The 18,738-nt window shown below is 39.8% G+C and overlaps 1 protein-coding gene across 1 annotated transcript in view; it reads right to left on the reverse strand.

Moving 5' to 3' along the window:
• The window catches only part of ddc (dopa decarboxylase), a 134,344-nt gene that overhangs the window by 33,318 nt on the left and 82,288 nt on the right, over positions 1 to 18,738 (reverse strand). Inside the window, exons 7-9 of the mRNA XM_039736784.1 lie at positions 16,129 to 16,195; positions 14,032 to 14,126; positions 3,248 to 3,315 (exon numbers count right to left, since the gene is read on the reverse strand). Coding sequence (XP_039592718.1) covers positions 3,248 to 3,315; positions 14,032 to 14,126; positions 16,129 to 16,195 — 230 coding nt within the window. The remainder of the gene's footprint in view (positions 1 to 3,247; positions 3,316 to 14,031; positions 14,127 to 16,128; positions 16,196 to 18,738) is intronic.

Below are 18,738 nucleotides of genomic sequence, written 5' to 3' on the forward strand. Positions count from 1 at the left end.
CTGGTATCTGAGAAATTTAAACTCATAATCGTTCAAATTAAAAAAAAAATTATATATATATACATACACTCACTGAGCAAATTAGGGACACCTGTTCATCTGCTTATCCATGCAGTTATGTAAACTCATGTGTCAGTAGAGCAAAGCATAAAGTCATGCAGGCACAGGTCAGGAGCTTTATTTAATGTTCACATCAAATGCAAGAATGGGGACAAAAATGTGATCTAAGTGGCACACTGGACTATGGCATGATTGTTGGTGCCAGACAGTCAGGTTTGAGTATTAAATTCTTAAACCCGATTAAATTCTATACAGTGTCCTCAGGGGCTGGAAATTACAAAGCAGCACTAGGTAAATGCAGAAACAAACACAGAGCCAGCTCATGTATACAACCACACAAAGAAAATTAAGAAAATTAACAATCACAATCTTGGAGTTTGGGTAGGAAACCTGGAGCAATCAGACACAGGTAACAGATATAAAACTGGCATGGACAATGATCAGGTGGAGGATTCAAACGTAGCACAGCGTTCCCACACCCTTTTTTCATTATTACCTAATTCAATTTTCCTAACTGGGCTCATTCTGCCAGCTTTTTGTTATGTTCTCTCTCTCTTTCTCCACCTGCTTGTCATATAATGACAAATACTCCTAATTTTCCTAGAGTAATGTCTAAACCCTCTGTCCTTAGCAACAGATATTTACAAAGATAAATTCTTTTCATTGAAAATGAAAGCGTTTAGGGAACTTTCATAAAAGACAGGTGAGAAGGCCCTCCTCGGAGGCACATTTGTTAAATTTACACATCTGCTCTTAAATGAATATAATCTGCCTGCGTGCATTTACAGGAGTCAATGAGGCACAAGGAAAGCAGCAAAAGGTTTGGTGAAATGACATCAGCTGAAAAGTTACCAGGTTTTTCACAATAACCAAGTGCTCACTGCCCTCATTATAAAGAGGACATATGACGTGAAACTAAGACTTTTACTCAACCAGCCAATGCGTCTTTCATTATATTCATTTATGGATCTCTTAATTTTAGCAAAGTGACTTATGAATCACAATGGCACAATTATTTTCTATATTTTTTACAGTTGCCCTGCTAAAGTTAAAAGAGTAGTGGCTTACCCTGTATTTTTGTCATTTTCATGGAGGATCTTTTTTTTCCTTTTAGCACTGCTGCCTCACAACCCTGGGTTTGAATCTTGAACTAATCTTTTGTCTGTGGGAGACTAGTTACCCCATTTTTCATTATTTTTCTCAAAGATTTGTCAGATATAAATTGATTTTTAATCATAATCACTTTTATTTTCTGTACTTAATGTACAGGAATGTAACTTAGTAGCTGCAACTTAAAACAACATCACAACCAAATAGTCAGTAAGTCAGTCAGTCATTATCCAACCCACTATATCCTAACACAGGGTCACAGGGGTCTGCTGGAGCCAATCCTAGCCAACACGGGGTGCGAGGCAGGAACAAATCCCCAGGCAGGACGCCAGCCCACCACAGGGCACACACAACCACACACCAAGCACACACTTGGGACAATTTAGGATTGCCAGTGCAACTAACCTGCATGTCTTTGGACTCTGGGAGAAAACCGTAGCACTCGGAGGAAACCAACGCAGATATGGGGAGAACATGCAAACTCCACGCTTAGACGACCTGGGAAGCGAACCCGGGTCTCCTACCTGCGAGGCTGCTGCGCCATCACAGTGCCACCGTGCCACCCACACAAAAATATAACAAACATTAAATATAATACAAATAAATGCAGAATATAATTGCACTAAAGGAGATGTGCAAGTGAATGCAGCAGTGTACAGTGTGTATGCACATGTCCACACATACATGTCTATGCTGTACATACACACACTTTCATAGAGTATATGAGAAATCACATTTAGTAAGGGAGGAAGATGGACCAAATGACTGGTTTGTGGGGGTTATGGCTTTAACTGTTTAGGTGTCCATTAGTTTTAGTTGGCCTGAAGTGTTTACCAGAGGGGAGTAGCTGGTACTAATGATGATCTGGGTAAGATGACACTGTGATGATCCTTGTGACATGGTTAGTGACACTAGATGCATACAGGTTTACAACAGATGCAAGATAAGCCAAATCAGTTATTTTCTGTGCAGTAATTTATTTTTGGAGTAGACTTTTGCTGATCTAAACCAAATAACAATGGAGAATGTGAATACACTTTCAGTTATGGCTTTGTAAGTTTGTACTAGGATTTGCTGGGAAATGTTGAATTCTTTAGTTGATGTACAAAATGCAGCCTCCGCTGAGCCTAGTTGGTGATGGAAGTTGTGTTAATGTCCCAGCTGTGAGTGTTTGTAATAGCTGTGCCCACAAATCTGAAGCATTCCAACATATTGACTATAGAATCATTAATTACTAGTGGGAGAAGTTGTAACTGCTGTTTGCGAATGTCAATTACCATTTTCACTGTCTTAGAAATAATGAATACCAGGTGATTTTATTTTTTGAGAGACGGAAGCCCATCCAAATATACAGTTTCCAGTTTTTTATAAAGTATGTTCAGATGGGCTCCTATTTCTATATTAGCACAAATGATATTCCCCTTGAATGGATGAGTGGATTCAGAAATTGACTGGATGAACACGGTCACTTCACAACCCCATTCTGTTCATTTACTCACATCTATAAATGGAGTTGTGACACATTAAGGCAGTCTTATGGACATGCAGTATAGTCACCAGATTTGACCATGCAGTCTTCATTATTTTTTTTTTAGTACCTTTCATAGTGAGCACCATTGCAAGATACTTAACTGGTGCAACAAAACATTTGCTACCATGCAACTCTAAGAGGGACACTGAAAATGGAATAAATCACTAAACAAATCTGCTCTCTTGTGGGAGGGGATAGGGTTGTCCTGAAATAAATGGCACTGACAAAAATACAAGAAACCCACATTAAAACCCATATTTTATTGTAAGAAATGCAAATGGTTTGGTTTGTTCTAGTTGGTCCAGTGGGTTCAAGTATTAAAAATCTAACGTTCACTACACCACCTGCAGGCTGACAGTGGTAAAGTTGTATGAATTCTGGAATCACTCAGATTGCTTCAGCCAATGTGCTGAAAACTCCAATAAAGTCACAGCAATGTTCAAAGGCAAAGTTGGACTTTCAGTATAAACAAAATGTAATTATCTTTTCCTCTTTAAAAGTTTTTCCTAGTTAATTGTTTTGATAATAATAATTCCAAAATCTTACCACATAGCTGAGCAGTCAAAGTTCACCAAAAGCCATTTATGAGGGTTAAAATTAAAAGAATCTGCAAACTGTTGAAAAAGAAAAATTAACAGTAAGTCATGTATGCATTTACCCAATTTTACTTTATTACATGTAAATACTGACACTTATATTTCTTATTATGGACTAGTGCTGTTTAATACTGTGTGCCTTTTTGGAATAAACATCTATTCACTTATTAAGCACTCTTAAATAATCATAATAAAGATATGCATGATGTTAATTTAGAGAGGTACTGTTTTACAAGAGCATTTGGCAAGTCGCATCAAATAATTGAGACCACAAGCACTATTATATACTGCATAAGTCAACCATCATCTTATATAGTTATATATGTTATACATGTTATTAGAATAAAGGTAAATGATTTGACTTAATATGTGAGTCAGATAAGAAGAATGAACCTGTGACCTTGTAATATTATACAGTGCCTTTCTACAGTCGATTCCTGTCTATTTTTTAAATAAAACTGATTGTGTATTTTAATGTTCAAAGTTCCCAAACATGTGTGGCAGGTAAATTGAAGACGCAATGCAGTGTGAGCGAGTGAATGTATGCCCTGTCATAGAGTAACACTCCATTCTAGATTAGATTTTTGCTTTGCACTTATGGTGTTGTGATGATCACTGGCTTCTATATAGACACTTAATAGAAAAAAAAAAAACAAGATGAGAAAATGGAAGAGCATGAAGCTTGGTCTACCATCCGTCATGACCATCATAGGCCAGACCCACCTTGTATAGAAAAACTCATTAGAAACTTCAAAAAACTTTGTTCGACAGTTCTCTTATTCCAAGATCTTGACCATACATTGTTCTTCTCTCTTATTAAATGAATCTTAGCCTGAAGATGTCTATTAATTTTTTACATTTAAGATGTCTCACTTAAAGATATACCAATGTTGTTATTTGTCCTAGTGTGTATATATAAACACAGGGAACTCCAGTTTCGGTATTATATCACGCCTGAAGAAGGGGCCTGAGTTGCCTCGAAAGCTTGCATATTATAATCTTTTTAGTTAGTCAATAAAAGGTGTCATTTTGCTTGACTTCTCACTACATTCATAATAGCTAACACGGTACAACACCCTAGTACTACGTAGATTTACAGGGTAATCCAAAATGCTGGGAATTTTGAAGGAACAGGACAGGGCTTGGAAATAATACATCAACAAAGAAATCAAACGACATCTGAAGCCTCTTATACTTGAATAATCATTTACCTTATATTTGTCTACATTCTGCCATGTTCAAATGATATATAAAACTCTCTACTGCATTGAACACTATCATAGAACCAAGAGGGCAAGGTGATAGCCACACCACATCAAAATGACTGCAGTTCCTACACCCATTTTATCCAAGACGACAAACTACCTTGGATGGGAGGCTAGGTCACTTAATGGCACATTTAATTGCAAAGTCATTTAGAGTCCCCAGTCAATCTAGGCTGCACTTCTTTGAGACACATAAATATACTTAATCACAAACCTATTTAATTTAAGTCAGAGTCTAATCCAGGAAACAGAACACAGTGGGATGCTAGAACATCACAGGTCCCACTTGTGCACTCTGACACTGAGCTTAAAATACACATACTGTAGAAAAAAAACTGAAGAATGTGTTGTGATAAAGCCACACACAGCATCCTAGCAGAGATTTAAATCCGCTCTTGTAGACCTGTGAGGCAGCATTACTAATCACGTATACCAACCCTTAAAAATGAATTTGGTTGCTGGAACCGAGAGGATATTTGGTCAGCATCACAGGTAATGAAGGAACAAACAATGAATGGAGTGCCAGTCCACTGCAGGGCACACCATCACACAGAGGGCCATTTAGAATCATTAGATAGAGAAGAAAGAATCCAAGTCTCAGAAGCTTTGAGACAGTAGTGCTAATCATTGTGCTACCCTGATTGATAATATTATTTTGTCCTAAAACTATTTTAAAAAGGGTGGCATGGTGGCACAGTTGTAGCACTGATACCTCTCAGTAAGGTTATGTCCACATTACTTTTTTTGTTTAAAAATGAAGCCATTAGTCTTGGTTTTCATCTTTTATGAAAACTACCCTGGAGTGTTTAACCCACGAAAGCGGAGACTTTTGAAAACACTCCCCAGAGTCATGTACTTCTAAAAATGCTGGCTTGAGGTTGCACTGTGGACCGGTGAAAATGTAGACTTACAGCTTCTAATTGTGCTCTGATTTGTCTGTAAACATTACACAGCTCTTCACCAACTTGATCCAGCTCATTGGAACATCTCATTCTCTGACTGGTCACCCTTCACAGAAGAAATCCATACTCCAACATAGTAGACATGGAGGAGTTGCTTTCCATGGTACGTGTTGTGTTACTTACCCTGTAAGCATCCTGTGTTTTGCACAGTTGAATATTGCATGCATGAGCAAAAGGAAAATTTACCAGATGCTACAGCTTTGCGATAAATCCTGGGGCCAGCAAAGTTACCATTACTTCAAGGATGTTTCCACCAAAGCACGCATGCCCAGTGTAGGTGAAAGTCTAATTAGTACACACTTTCAGTTGTTTTAGTGTGGACAAAGATACATTCGTAAACTATGTGAAAACTATAGAAGATCATTTGCTTTTAAAAAAGTTTTTTTTTTTTAATAAAAAAAGTAGTTGTGCGAAGTAGACATAGCCTAAGGAGACCGGTGGCACAGTATGGAGTTTGCATGTTTTCCCTGTGTCCATGTAGGTGTCTTCCAGGTGCTCCGGTTTCCTCCCACAGTCCAAGTATATGCAGGTTAGGTGGACTGGCATTCATAAATTGGCCCTAGTGTGTGCATGTGTGTTGCCCGTACAATGGGTTGGCACCCCTAACTGGGACTGATCCTATCCTAAGGCCATGATTGCTGTGATAGGCTCCAGCTGTCCTGCAAACCTGCCCTGGATAAGCACGTTAAGAAAACAGATGGATGTACTTGAAAAAAAATACACCACCACTATTAAACCTGCTAAGTGCAATTGTGGCCAGTCAAAGCATATCTTGGGAGCACTGAGCACAAGGTAGAAACCAAATTTAGATTGGGTGCGATTTCTTTTACAGGGGCCACATAACCACTGAGTCAACTTGTAATCACCAATTAACCTAATGTCTACCTTTTTGGGGATTACAGATGGAAACCAGAGTACTCTAAGTAAAACCCATGGTGACATGCTGAGATTCCACATGGACAATGACTAAGAACATCATTTGAATCCAAGACATTGGATCAATGAGACTGCCACGCTAAGCATGGATCCATTTTGCAGCCAGTTCAAAAATATTTTATCTCTTTATTATAATTCTCTCTATTGTTGCAAGGAACCTGTACAGAACATACAAAATACAGATGGAGAAGCTCAACCCTCAGGCTAACGCAGTAAAATAAAGACAAGTGAGGATCAGTTTCATATTCTGACTTCACATCTCTAGCATATCTCACATCACATCTCTTATGGGCTGCTGCAATATCCTATCCTCCAGGTCTTTTGAAAATCATCAAAAGGCTTACAACAAGAGCGGCGTCCAGCACTTGTTCAATGGTTGCTAGGCTGACTGCCACAATGTACATCTACCACACCAGCATCCTCCCACCCCTCCACAGTGGTTTCCTCAGCAACCAATAAAAGGGCAGCGGTTCCAAACCAATGCAATTTGTGCTCAAATTGATCTGTCTTTTTATGATTACTTCACTATCGCCCAAATGTTTGAACTCCTTTAGGTAATAATCCATGATATTTTGTGAAGCCAAGACGGTGTGCTTATCTTAAGGTCTCTTCTTGCCTCAGGAAATTGCTTTGTCTTTATCTCTGTTTCCAACTCTGTGCTCTGAACAAAGCCAGACGCCTTTGTCAGGCAACCGACGTCACATGCCCCCCATCCAGGCTTTATTAGTCCTTTAAATATCTGTGTGTACGTTTGAAGATCGGGGCTGTAAAAATGCCATAAAATGGCATTAAGCAAATTTACAGGAGGAGGTGGTGGTGATGTGGGGGGAACAAGCAATGCTAAAGGAAATCAAAATTTGAGGATTTTTTTTGTCTTAAAAAAAATACCATGCTGCTCTCCATTATTTTTACTCTCACAACAGAGCACTTATTAGACCTTTTTTTTCAAAAGGCTAAGTTGTAAAACCGATCGACAGTAACTTTGTTTTGCACAGTACCATTTAATAATGAGGTGCTTTCTGGATAGGATACTTTTACAGAAATATGAGAATGCGTTCAGGTTATCAGACCCTCTCATTTTAATACTGAGGACCAGTGGTGGAGGCAGAGACTTGTGATTTCATATTGCGCCATTCACTTATGAAGCCCCATCCTATTGAAATTTACAGGCACTGTTTATTTTATTTTACAATTAGCGAACTGAAAGGTGAAGTGACTTGTCTAGGGTCACACAATGAGTCAGTGATAGAGACTGAACCCGTAGCCTTGTGATTTTATATACCACCTTTCCACTGTGAATACTACATCATGTCACCTTATAGGCATTATATATTTTTAAATGTATAAACTTGGCAGATGAAGTAGCTTATTTAGCCTTACACAGTGCATCAGTGGTGGGGACTGAACCAACCTACCTACCTAGTGATTTTTTTTTTATAGCACCTTATTTTCCATTGAACAGACCCAATGCAACTTATAACCACTCTCTGCCAGAATGTTTTAAAATTGTACAACTGGAGTACTGGCAGTTGAAACGTTTCAATACATTATACACAATGGGTCAATCGTAGCAATCTACGGCTTTGGAATTTTTCTGTATAGTGCCGTTTAATAGTGAACACCACCACCATGGTAAATTACTGACACTCTGACGGATACAGAGAGCCCCTCAGTCGACTGATGTTTTTAAAAGGCATCTAAAAGATATTTTGTTAAAGTATAAATAGATTTTCTTGTTTTACTATTTTTATTCCTACTCTGTAGCACTTTGAGATTGCTAAAATATAAAGTGCAATATAAATAAAATGTATTATTATTATTATTATTATTATTATTATTATTACAGTAGATTCAGAAAGTACTCAGACCCCTATACTTTTTCACATATTGCTATGTTGCATGCTTGTGCTAGAATTATTTAAAGTTATTTTTTCTCCAAACCACACAACACTCAATACCTCAGGATGACAAAAAAATTTTTTTTTTTCTAATTTATTAAAAATAAAAAACTGAAATATCCCATTAAAACAAGTATTCAGAACCTTTGCTATGAGACTATGGCTCAGGTGCACCAATTCTATCGCTCATTGTTGAAATGTTTCTACACCATATTTGAATTGGCCCCAATTGATTGTAATGATTAGCAAAACCACACACCTCTGTAAAGAAAGTCCCATCTCTATATATCAGTGTTTCCCAACCTCGGTCCTGGGGGCACACTGTGGCTGCAGGTTTTTGTTCCAACCAGCTTCTGTTTTTAATTGGACTCCTGGGCTACTTAAGTGAACTCTTATTTCCCAAGTTCTGTGTTTTGGGAACAATATAGAAACTAGAAAACTAAGTTTGGTTAAAAAAAAAATTATCTATACTAATAAAAGGCAAAGCCCTCACTGACTCACTCACTCATCACTAATTCTCCAACTTCCCGTGTAGGTAGAAGGCTGAAATTTGGCAGGCTTATTCCTTATAGCTTACTTACGAAAGTTAAGCAGGTTTCATTTCGAAATTCTACACGTAACGGTCATAACGATTGACAACATCCGCCATGTTGAACTTTCTTATTCTGGCCCCATCTTCACGAAATTTGGTAGGCGGCTTCCCTGAGCCAACCGAAACCAATGTACATACTTATTTCGGTGGTATGACGCCACTGTCAGCCGCCATATTGAAATTTCCAACGTCACTAATTCTCCAACTTCCCGTGTAGGTAGAAGGCTGAAATTTGGCAGGCTCATTCCTTACAGCTTACGTACAAAAGTTAAGCAGGTTTCATTTCAAAATTCTACGCGTAACGGTCATATCGGTTGACACCGTTCGCCATGTTGAACTTTCTTATTTATGGCCCCATCTTCACGAAATTTGGTAGGTGGCTTCCCTGTGTTAACCAAAACCGATGTACGCACTTATTTCAGTGGTATGATGCCACTGTCGGCCGCCATATTGAACTTTTCAACGGTCCTTGTTACTTATGGGCCCATCTTCACGAAATTTGGTACGCGGGTTCCCAACGCTAACTGAATCCTACTTACGTACATGTATACATCCATAGCCTGCAGCTCGGTCACTGTGTGAGGCGACGTTGGGTCCCCCATCCCAACGCCTCCCACGTTGTTGGCTGCCTGCCTATATAAGGCTGTCCGTCGCTCCGGTCTCTACATTCCCTTCCTTGCTTTGCCACGGGATTCATGTCTCCCTGCTGATAACTACAGCCTTTTTATTTAATCCACGGCTTCTCCGCTGTTTTATTGTTCATTTATTACGATTATAGCTATTGTTTAGGTATTTTAGACTTACTTTACATTGTTCAGGTGCCCATTTCCTTTATCATTCCAACCGTACCCCCATTAACATGTCTATCGAGGTGATCACCATCGATCAAATAACTGTCACTTACCAAGTGGTTTCCATGCCCGGAGATGGCACCTACCTTCTCCATTCTCTTTGTTACATATTGCATGGCCATATCAGGCTCACTCTTGATATCCGGAGGAACATTGTGTCTTATGTATTGAATGACTGGGACAGGTTCAAGGTGTGGACTGATGACGGTACAGGAGATAATTAGACTACACAGGAGCACTAGAAGAGTGAAATGCTTAAGCCCTTCACCTATGGTTCTGCATGTGAGTTGATGGCTGCCGCTGAATTGTTCGGTTGTCACTTTCAAGTGTAGCGAAATGGCCAAATATTTTACACCTTTCGACACCCGCCAATGCCTCTTAAACATCTTGGACTCACAGGTGACGATTTCAGTAGTGGACACTTTGATGTTTATGAATGTTTAAACTCTCAAAAGCTGGATGTGAAGTTATTGATGAAACTGGTTGTGTGCTTACAACGCTTGACAGATACCAAATGTCACTTCAACACAAGTCCTGCAAATACTGTTGTAATGGAAACAAACCATGAAACTCAAACCGATTATGACAGCAGCAATCCAAGCTGTGAGATTTGAAACAAGATTACTGTTCACATGGCCAACTGTGCGTTGCATGCTTAAGAGTAAGCTCAGCGCACAACTTGGTCATATTACAACGGAGGGCGAACTCAAAATGTGGTATACAAAGAGATCCTTAACAAATAATTATTGGTATATTTTCCCTCAGTTTAAAAAGGTTTAATTTTCTTCTTAATAAAAATTTTAAGGCAGTACTTTGCCGCTGTGAAGCGCGGGTATTTTGCTAGTATATTATATACTAGCAAAATACCGTGATTCTCAGCGGAGAAGTAGTGTGTTAAAAGTTATGAAAAAGAAAAGGAAACATTTTAAAAATAACGTAACCTGATTGTCAATGTAATTGTTTTGTTACTGTTATGAGTGTTGCTGTCATATATATATATAGCGAAATACCAGCACTTTGCGACAAAGTACTGCATTCAAATTTTTATTAAGAAGAAAATTAAACCTTTTTAAACTGAGGGAAAATATACCAATAATTATTTGTTAAGGATCTCTTTGTATTCCATGTTGTCAGTTTGGCTCTCTGGTTGTAATATGACCAAGCTGTGTGCTGAGCTTACTCTTGAGCATGCAACTTACAGTTGGCCATGTGAACAGTAATCTTGTCTCAAATCTGACAGCTTGGATTGCTGCTGTCATAATCGGTTTGAGTTTTATGGTTTGTTTCAATTATGACAGTATTTGCAGCACTTGTTGTGTTGAAATTTGTGTAGTATAATTATCTCCTGTACCGTCATCACTCCACACCTTGAACCTGTCCCAGTCATTCAATACATAAGACACAATGTTCCTCCGATATCAAGAGGAGCCTGATATGGCCATGCAATATGTAACAAAGAGAATGGAAAAGGCAGGTGCCATCTCCGGGCATGGAAACCACTCGGTAAGTGACAGTTCTTTAATCAATAGTGATCACCTCGATAGACATGGTAATGGGGGTTGGAATGATAAAGGAAATGGGTACCTGAACAATGTAAAGTCTAAAATACCTAAACAATAACTATAATTGTAATAAACAAACAATAAAACAGTGGAGAAGCCGTGGATTAAATAAAAAGGCTGTAGTTATCAGCAGGGAGACGTGAATCTTGTGGCGAAGCAAGGAAGGGAATGTAGAGACCGGAGTGACGGACGGTCTTATATAGGCAGGTAGCCAACAACGTGGGAGGCATTGGGATGGGGGACCCAACGCCACCTCACATGGTGACCGAGCTGCAGGCTATGGACGTATATATGTACGTAAGTAGGATTCAGTTAGTGTTGGGAACCACATTTCTTGAAGATGGGCCCATAAGTAACAAAGACTGTTGAAAAGTTCAATATGGCGGCTGACAGTGGCATCATACCACCGAAATAAGAACGTACATTGGTTTTGGTTATTGCAGGGAAGCTGCCTACCAAATTTCGTGAAGATGGGGCCATAAATAAGAAAGTTCAACATGGCGAACGTTGTCAACCATTATGACCGTTACGCGTAGAATTTCGTAATGAAACCTGCTTAACTTTTGTAAGTAAGCTGTAAGGAATGAGCCTGCCAAATTTCAGCCTTCTACCTACACGGGAAGTTGGAGAATTAGTGATGAGTCAGTCAGTGAGGGCTTTGCCTTTTATTAGTATAGATTGAAATGTATCAAGCAGTTATATGTATAATGTATTTTTTTCTTTTTAACAATATTTTCATCTTTTCATTCTACTTTTCTAGGTGTTCTAATTGTTTAATTAATTCATTATTTACTAATTAATCTGATGCTAAAGTACTTGCAGCTTTTGATTATGCCGTGTTGTTTGCCAGCGTGTCTGCTCTGCTCATTTTTAATTGTCATTAATAAGATACAACAAAGGGAAAAAACTGCGCAGAAAAAGGGCAAAATATAATGACAACAAAAGAGAGTTACGCATTTAAATCTATAGCAAAAGCAGAAATATTTCTAAATGTCTTCATGCTGCCGTACTTTTCTCAATGTAGAATAAAAGAAAAATAATACCAGCTAATTAAATGAGATCAGTGTTATCAAGTGTTGTCACTGATTAGGAATCTGATTGGAACAAAAACCTGCAGCCACATTGTGCCACCAGGACCGAGTTTGGGAAACACTGCTATATATATATTAAATACAACGTCTTACTGTCTGTCCTATTTTCACAAGAGAACTACTTAACTGTTTTAGATTGGGTTTTGTTCTATAATTTGCTTGAACATTCCAGTTGATTTTGCGACTTCTCTCATCATGTTAGGTATCATAGTTTGCTCGTGGTACAGATTTATTTGCGCAAATCCGAGAGATACGCAGCGGGCTGAGGGGAGGGGGGAGGTAGGTGTAATGCGCCAGCCTGGGGGAGTACCTAACTTCCACTTAGCTAGCGAACGAGAGAATTACTTAACCAATTTAGATCAAGTTTTTTCCTAGAATTTGTTTGAACATTCCGGTTGATTTTGTGACTTCTCTCATCGAGCTAAGAATCATAGTTCGCTTGAAGGGAAGGGGAAGTGTGATGTCAGGAGTAGGGAGTCGGGCAGGGCCCTTTTCACTGTCCTATTTCACTACTACGCGGGCAAAGCTGGTAGTTCATAAAAAACAAGCTATGAAGTAGAAGGAATTGTCTGCAGAGCTAAGCGACAGGGATTGTATTTTGCCCAGATATAAGGCCACAAAAAAAAAATCCTGTAGCATTAAAGAGTCCCAAGAGTATAGTTGTTTTTATAAATCTTAAAAGGAAGACATTGGGAACAACCACAACTCCTACTAGAGCTGGTCAATAGGCCAATCTGAGTGATCATGACAGAAGTGCCATGGTAAGAGAGGTAACCAAAAACCCAAAGGTCACTCTGACTGAGCTCTACAAAACCTATGTGGAGAAGGGAGAAACTTTCCAGAAGGACCAGCATTTCAACACTCCATCAATATGTTTTTGTGGCAGAATGGTTAGACAGAAGTCTCTCCTCATTAAAAGATACACAGAAACCCAGCTTAGAGTTTGCAAAAAGGTACCTAAATGACTGTCAGACTTTGATACACAGGATTCTCAGGTCTGATGAAACCAAGATTAGCATCATGTATGGAGGGAACCAAGGAAAGCTCATCATCATTTCAGCAGTGAAGTATGGAGCTGGCAGCATCACAGTGTGGGATTGTTTTTAGTGGTAGGGAGTAGGAGATTAGACAGGGTTGAGGGAAAAATACATTAAGCAAATTACAGAGATGTTCTTCATGAAAACCTGTACCACAGTACTCTAGACCTCAGACTGGGCCAAATTTTCACCTTCAAACAGAACAAAGTAAAGACAAACACAGGAGTGGCTTAGGGACAAATCTGAGAATGCCCTTGAGGTGCCCAGCAGAAAATGATCTTGACCCCAATCAAACAGACTTAAAAATAGCTGTCCACTGATGACCAGCCTAACAGAGACTGAGAGGATCTGCAAAGAACAATGGCAGAAAAATCCACAAATCTACATGTGCAAAGCTAGCCACGTCAGACCCAAGAAAACTCCAGACTGAAATCACTGCCATAGGTGCATAAGATAATTTACTGGGTTAAGTGCCTGAATACTTGTGTCAAAGAGAAAGTCAGAGCGATGTGACCATAATTGACCCTCACATTGTCTCACCTCAACTCCATTTAGTAGCGGTCTAAATTCAGGGCAGATAAATGCACTTCCGGCATAGGCAGCATCAATATGCATCCATATGTGTTCTGAGTTACCTTTTAAAAGAAAAACAGAAACAAAAAACAACCACATTAATAACCTTCAAGGTAACAGACGTCAGCCTGGGCTACAATTGACATCAAGTGTATGTCCATCACATGGTCGACACTCCTCTAAATTCATGCTTTTGTGATGTATTAAGAAGATGAAAATTATACTGTGCAGTTTCACTATCAGCTCCATCAAAATCATCAAATTGTCCAAAAAGAAATTCTCAGTATGAATTGTTAACAATTTTTAATACACAAGAGTCTATCTCTTCTTTGTTCATTTGCAAAGACTTCCCTGCCATATTTATTGATTGATATTTTTCAAAGATAATCAGAATACTAAGGCAAGAACCAAGAAAACAAAAGAACTCATCAAAAGGCATGAAATCAAGAGGAAATTTCCATAACCTGCTGTGTTGTGAAAAGCATATTAGATAATTCTTGAAAAATGTTAAAACAGTAATATACGGAGTTGCCAATTTATCGGGTACACCACGCTCATTGATATAAATTCTCCACGTCATACATGTGTGGCATAAATCAGGTAGCCCAGCATATCTAGCATCAATTAGCATTCAAATGAACACTGGAGCAGGCAAATCAAGCAAATTTTGTGACTTTGAATGTGGCATGACAGATGTAGTTAGGCATGTTGGCTCCAATGTCTACCAAATGGCTATTGTCAGAGGCTTTCACAAATATATACTTCAAGGGTTTATTGAGAATGGTAATAACAGCAAAAAACTACCAGCGATAGCCAATCCTATCCAAATTCCACTTTGGCATACTTTGTGTTATGTCAGAGCTCATCTGCAAACAGAGTTGAAAAATACAGTAACTGTGCTGTCTTGTGATCTGGAAGTGTTGTTTCTGTTTAATATATTTATCATCAGCACACAAGCATACATTTGGTAACTGAAACAAAGAAAAATCTTTCAGGAAGTTGTGACAACCTGAACAGTGTAAAGGGGACCTTAAAGAACTGTAGTGATTAGAACAGGACACTGTCCCATTTTGACAGAAGTTAAACCATGTAAAGCAGATTGTGCTAAATTGGTAGAAAAGAGTATCCGTATCCAGCAGGTTCTACTGACCATTGCCATACCATAATCAATTGTAAGAGCTGGCCCGGCCACAGACAGACATGACACCGCAATGTCCACAACACACACGTTTATTATACTATTTACAAATACTATTTACAATTTTGCACAGTCCTTGGTCCTTCGGACCGCCTCCACTCCTGCCTTGCAAGCTCTGTCCTCTTCAACCCGACTCCTCGAATGGAGTTAGGTGGCCCCTTTTATAACGCTCCAGATGTGCTCCAGGTGCTTGATGACGAACTTCCGGCAGCACTCCCCAGTGTGGCGGAAGTACTGCCCTTGCACCCGGAAGCACTCTGAGCGTACACCATCCCTGGTCCGTCAGTACTTCCTGGTGTAGCGAAAAAAGCTGTCCTCCAGGGATCAAGGACCGTCCAGGTGCCCAAGGAAGAGAAGTGCCGCTCTTCCGGTACCTCCTTCCTCCAGGCGTCCCGGCGGGGCAGGGTTCCTGGCCGTCTATCACACCATAGCAATAGTCAGTTGAACCTGCAGACAGCTCACTGAATGTGCTAAATTGTAAGCCACCCCATTGCACAGTGGTGATGTTCATAAATTTAATTATCAAGTTAGATTTGTCAACAGGGACGCTGTCATCGGTGAAGAGAGAAAACAGGAGGGGGCTCAAAACATAGCCCTGTGGTGCACCCACACTCAAAAACAAGGGAGATGTCAGTTTACCTGTCCTGACATTATAGGGCCTGATGGTTACGGAGTAAAGTGTCCAATTGCATATGGCATATAGTATTTAGACAAAGGTAGTGGGGTTAGATGACAATCTTGAATGGGATGATTATGTTAAATGCAGAACTATAGTTAATAAATAGCATTCTACTTTCCACTTATTTTTGAGCAATGTTATACATACATAATGTTCTACTTTGAAATATGAAGTTAAAAATACTCACAGATGGGTCCAGTTTCCAGTAAGTTATCAAAGGCACATGATGGTGTTGTTCCCAGTGTCGCACAGAACTGTGAATCAGAAGATGAGGAAGAGAAGTCAATCATGAAGAGAAATCTACCAAATATTAGCAAATATATATTGTACTTAATTGTATGTGTGTATATATATCAGTGGCGGCGGCCAGCTTTTGAAACAGGGGAAGCTCATATTAGGCCTTCATCATAAAATTCATTATGTTATTTGTACGTAAATTCTGCCCTCTATTCCTCTTGCAGAAAATGGTCTATGACCCTGTTGTGCCAATTGGCCGTCTTTTCCAGGGAAGGGATTGGCCCATCGTGTTGCGGGTGTATGACTTGACCCATTTTAAACAGGAGAAGCTCCTCTCTAATCCTGCTGATGTAGCGCCAATTGTTGCCACTAAAGACAACAGCTTGTATATCTGAGGCATTGCACTATCCAACTCCATGTCTTTAAAAAACACAAAGAAATCACACAGCTTACCCCTGCTCCCCTGTAAGTCATGAACTGAATATAGTACTTGAAGTTCATATCTCAGTCTCCCTGAGTCAAAGAAATGGCCATAACTTTTCAGGACACTTTCAAATGCCTCCTCTGGAAACACTTGTCTCATTTCAAATTTCCCTGGATTACCTAATTCTAAGAAGCTAATGCTTTCCAAATTTGAAAAACGCTGAGAAATCTGCTCCAGGAGATTGTCCAGAATGGCCATGTACAAATTTCTGTAGCAGTCCTGGGGATCCTGTAATTGTGACAGACGGTGCTTTCTAATAGGTTCATCTCGAGAGTCTGATGTGAGATTTGCAGCTTTTGCATAAACTGCTTGATAAGGAGGAGTGCAGGAGGCATCTGTAACAGCCACCTCAATTGGCTCCTCTTGATGTGTAGTGTCAGCAGCTCTACTCTGAGCCTTTCCCAGATGTCTGTACTTCTCACCCTGTCTCTAAGAGACAGCCTAATTTACCTGCAGAAAAAACTCATTGTGGCTGCTTGTACATGCGATCTCATTCTTTTAGTCATTACCCAAAACTAATAAGCATAGGTGAGTGTAGGGGTGTAGATCTACTGGTAAATCAAGAGCTTTGACTTCTGACTCAGCTCCTTCTTCATAGCTACAGATCTGTATAGCAAATGCATAATTATGCTTGCCTTGCCCATCTGTCTGTTGGTCTAACCATCCTAAACCCACTCTTAAACAAGACACTAAAGCACTTAAACTTCTCCACTTGAGGCAGTAACTCGCCTCCCATTCGGAGAGGACAGATCATGGCCTCAGATTTGGATGCGATGAACCTCATTCCTGTCGCTTCACATTCGATCACAAACCACCCCAGCTTGTGCTGGAATTCACTGCTCAATGAAGCCAACGGGACCAGACCATCAGAAAAAAGCAGTGACACAATTCTAAGGCCATTGATGTTTGCTGACACACCTCTCACTGTGATTATATAGGGAACAAAATAGCCCTTATTAGGGGCCCTGGAATCCCAAACTTTTCCAGTACACACAGAATATCTTGAGGAACATGGTTATATTGCTTTCTCCAACTCACCCCCATCAGTTTATGGTTCCAGTCTGCTAAGGCCTCTGCCTTCTAATGCTGCCCAGGTCACAATGCACCTGGCCCCTATTCCTCCTGCAAGTGATATGTCCACAGGAGAGCATTCCCAAGTTGCAATTTAGAGCTGTGTCCAGCCAGACCTCACTTTCTTGTAGAACTGTGTATTACAATAACCATAAACAAAAGTCAAACAACAACAGGAAAAGTATGCACACTAAGAAAAGCCTGAAAAAGACAGGAATTGATCTAATTCGGGAATGTTTTACTCATTGACAACTGTATATAGCATGTTCAAGAGTAAGCAGGTCCAGTGACCTAATAATAATTATTGTAGTGATGCCTTTAATAACAATGACTTACAATATTATACAATTGGTCACATTTAATTTATTTTACATTTGCTTTGTTACATTTCGTTTGACACATGATGCCAATAGTAGGATTTGAACCCACAACCTCAAGCCTTAACCACTGCAACACCCACATTGCCGACAAATATTGAAGCGCACTAAACCAGCCCGCAAGAGCATCAGAGTGTGGCAGGTTGGTGTGGTTTCAGTTCTCCAAGACTGCTTCGAATTGACAGACTTGGACATTTTCAGAGAGGCTGCTATGGATGGTGACTCCATCAATCTGGAGGAGTACACAGACTCTGTGACTGGTTACATCTCTAAATGCATAGAGGATGTTACGGTTACCAAGGATGTTACCACAAGAGCCAACCAAAAGCCCTGGATGACAAGAGAAGTGCACAAGCTGCTCAAGATCAGAAATGCAGCCTTCAGATCTGGAGACAAGGCTGCCCTCAGGGTTACCAGAGCCAACTTGTCTTGTGCTATAAGGAGAGCTAAGTGGGCATACGCGCAGAAGATCAACAAACAATTCAGCAGCACCAGAGACACACGTCGTATGTGGCAGGGTGTTCAGGCAATTACAAACTACAAGCCCAATCCACACAGCAGTGATGGTGATGCCTCCCTTCCGGATGAGCTGAACAACTTCTTTGCACAGTTTTAGGCACAGAACAAA

Source organism: Polypterus senegalus, chromosome 15 (assembly GCF_016835505.1).
Source record: "Polypterus senegalus isolate Bchr_013 chromosome 15, ASM1683550v1, whole genome shotgun sequence".
Lineage (NCBI taxonomy): Eukaryota > Metazoa > Chordata > Cladistia > Polypteriformes > Polypteridae > Polypterus > Polypterus senegalus.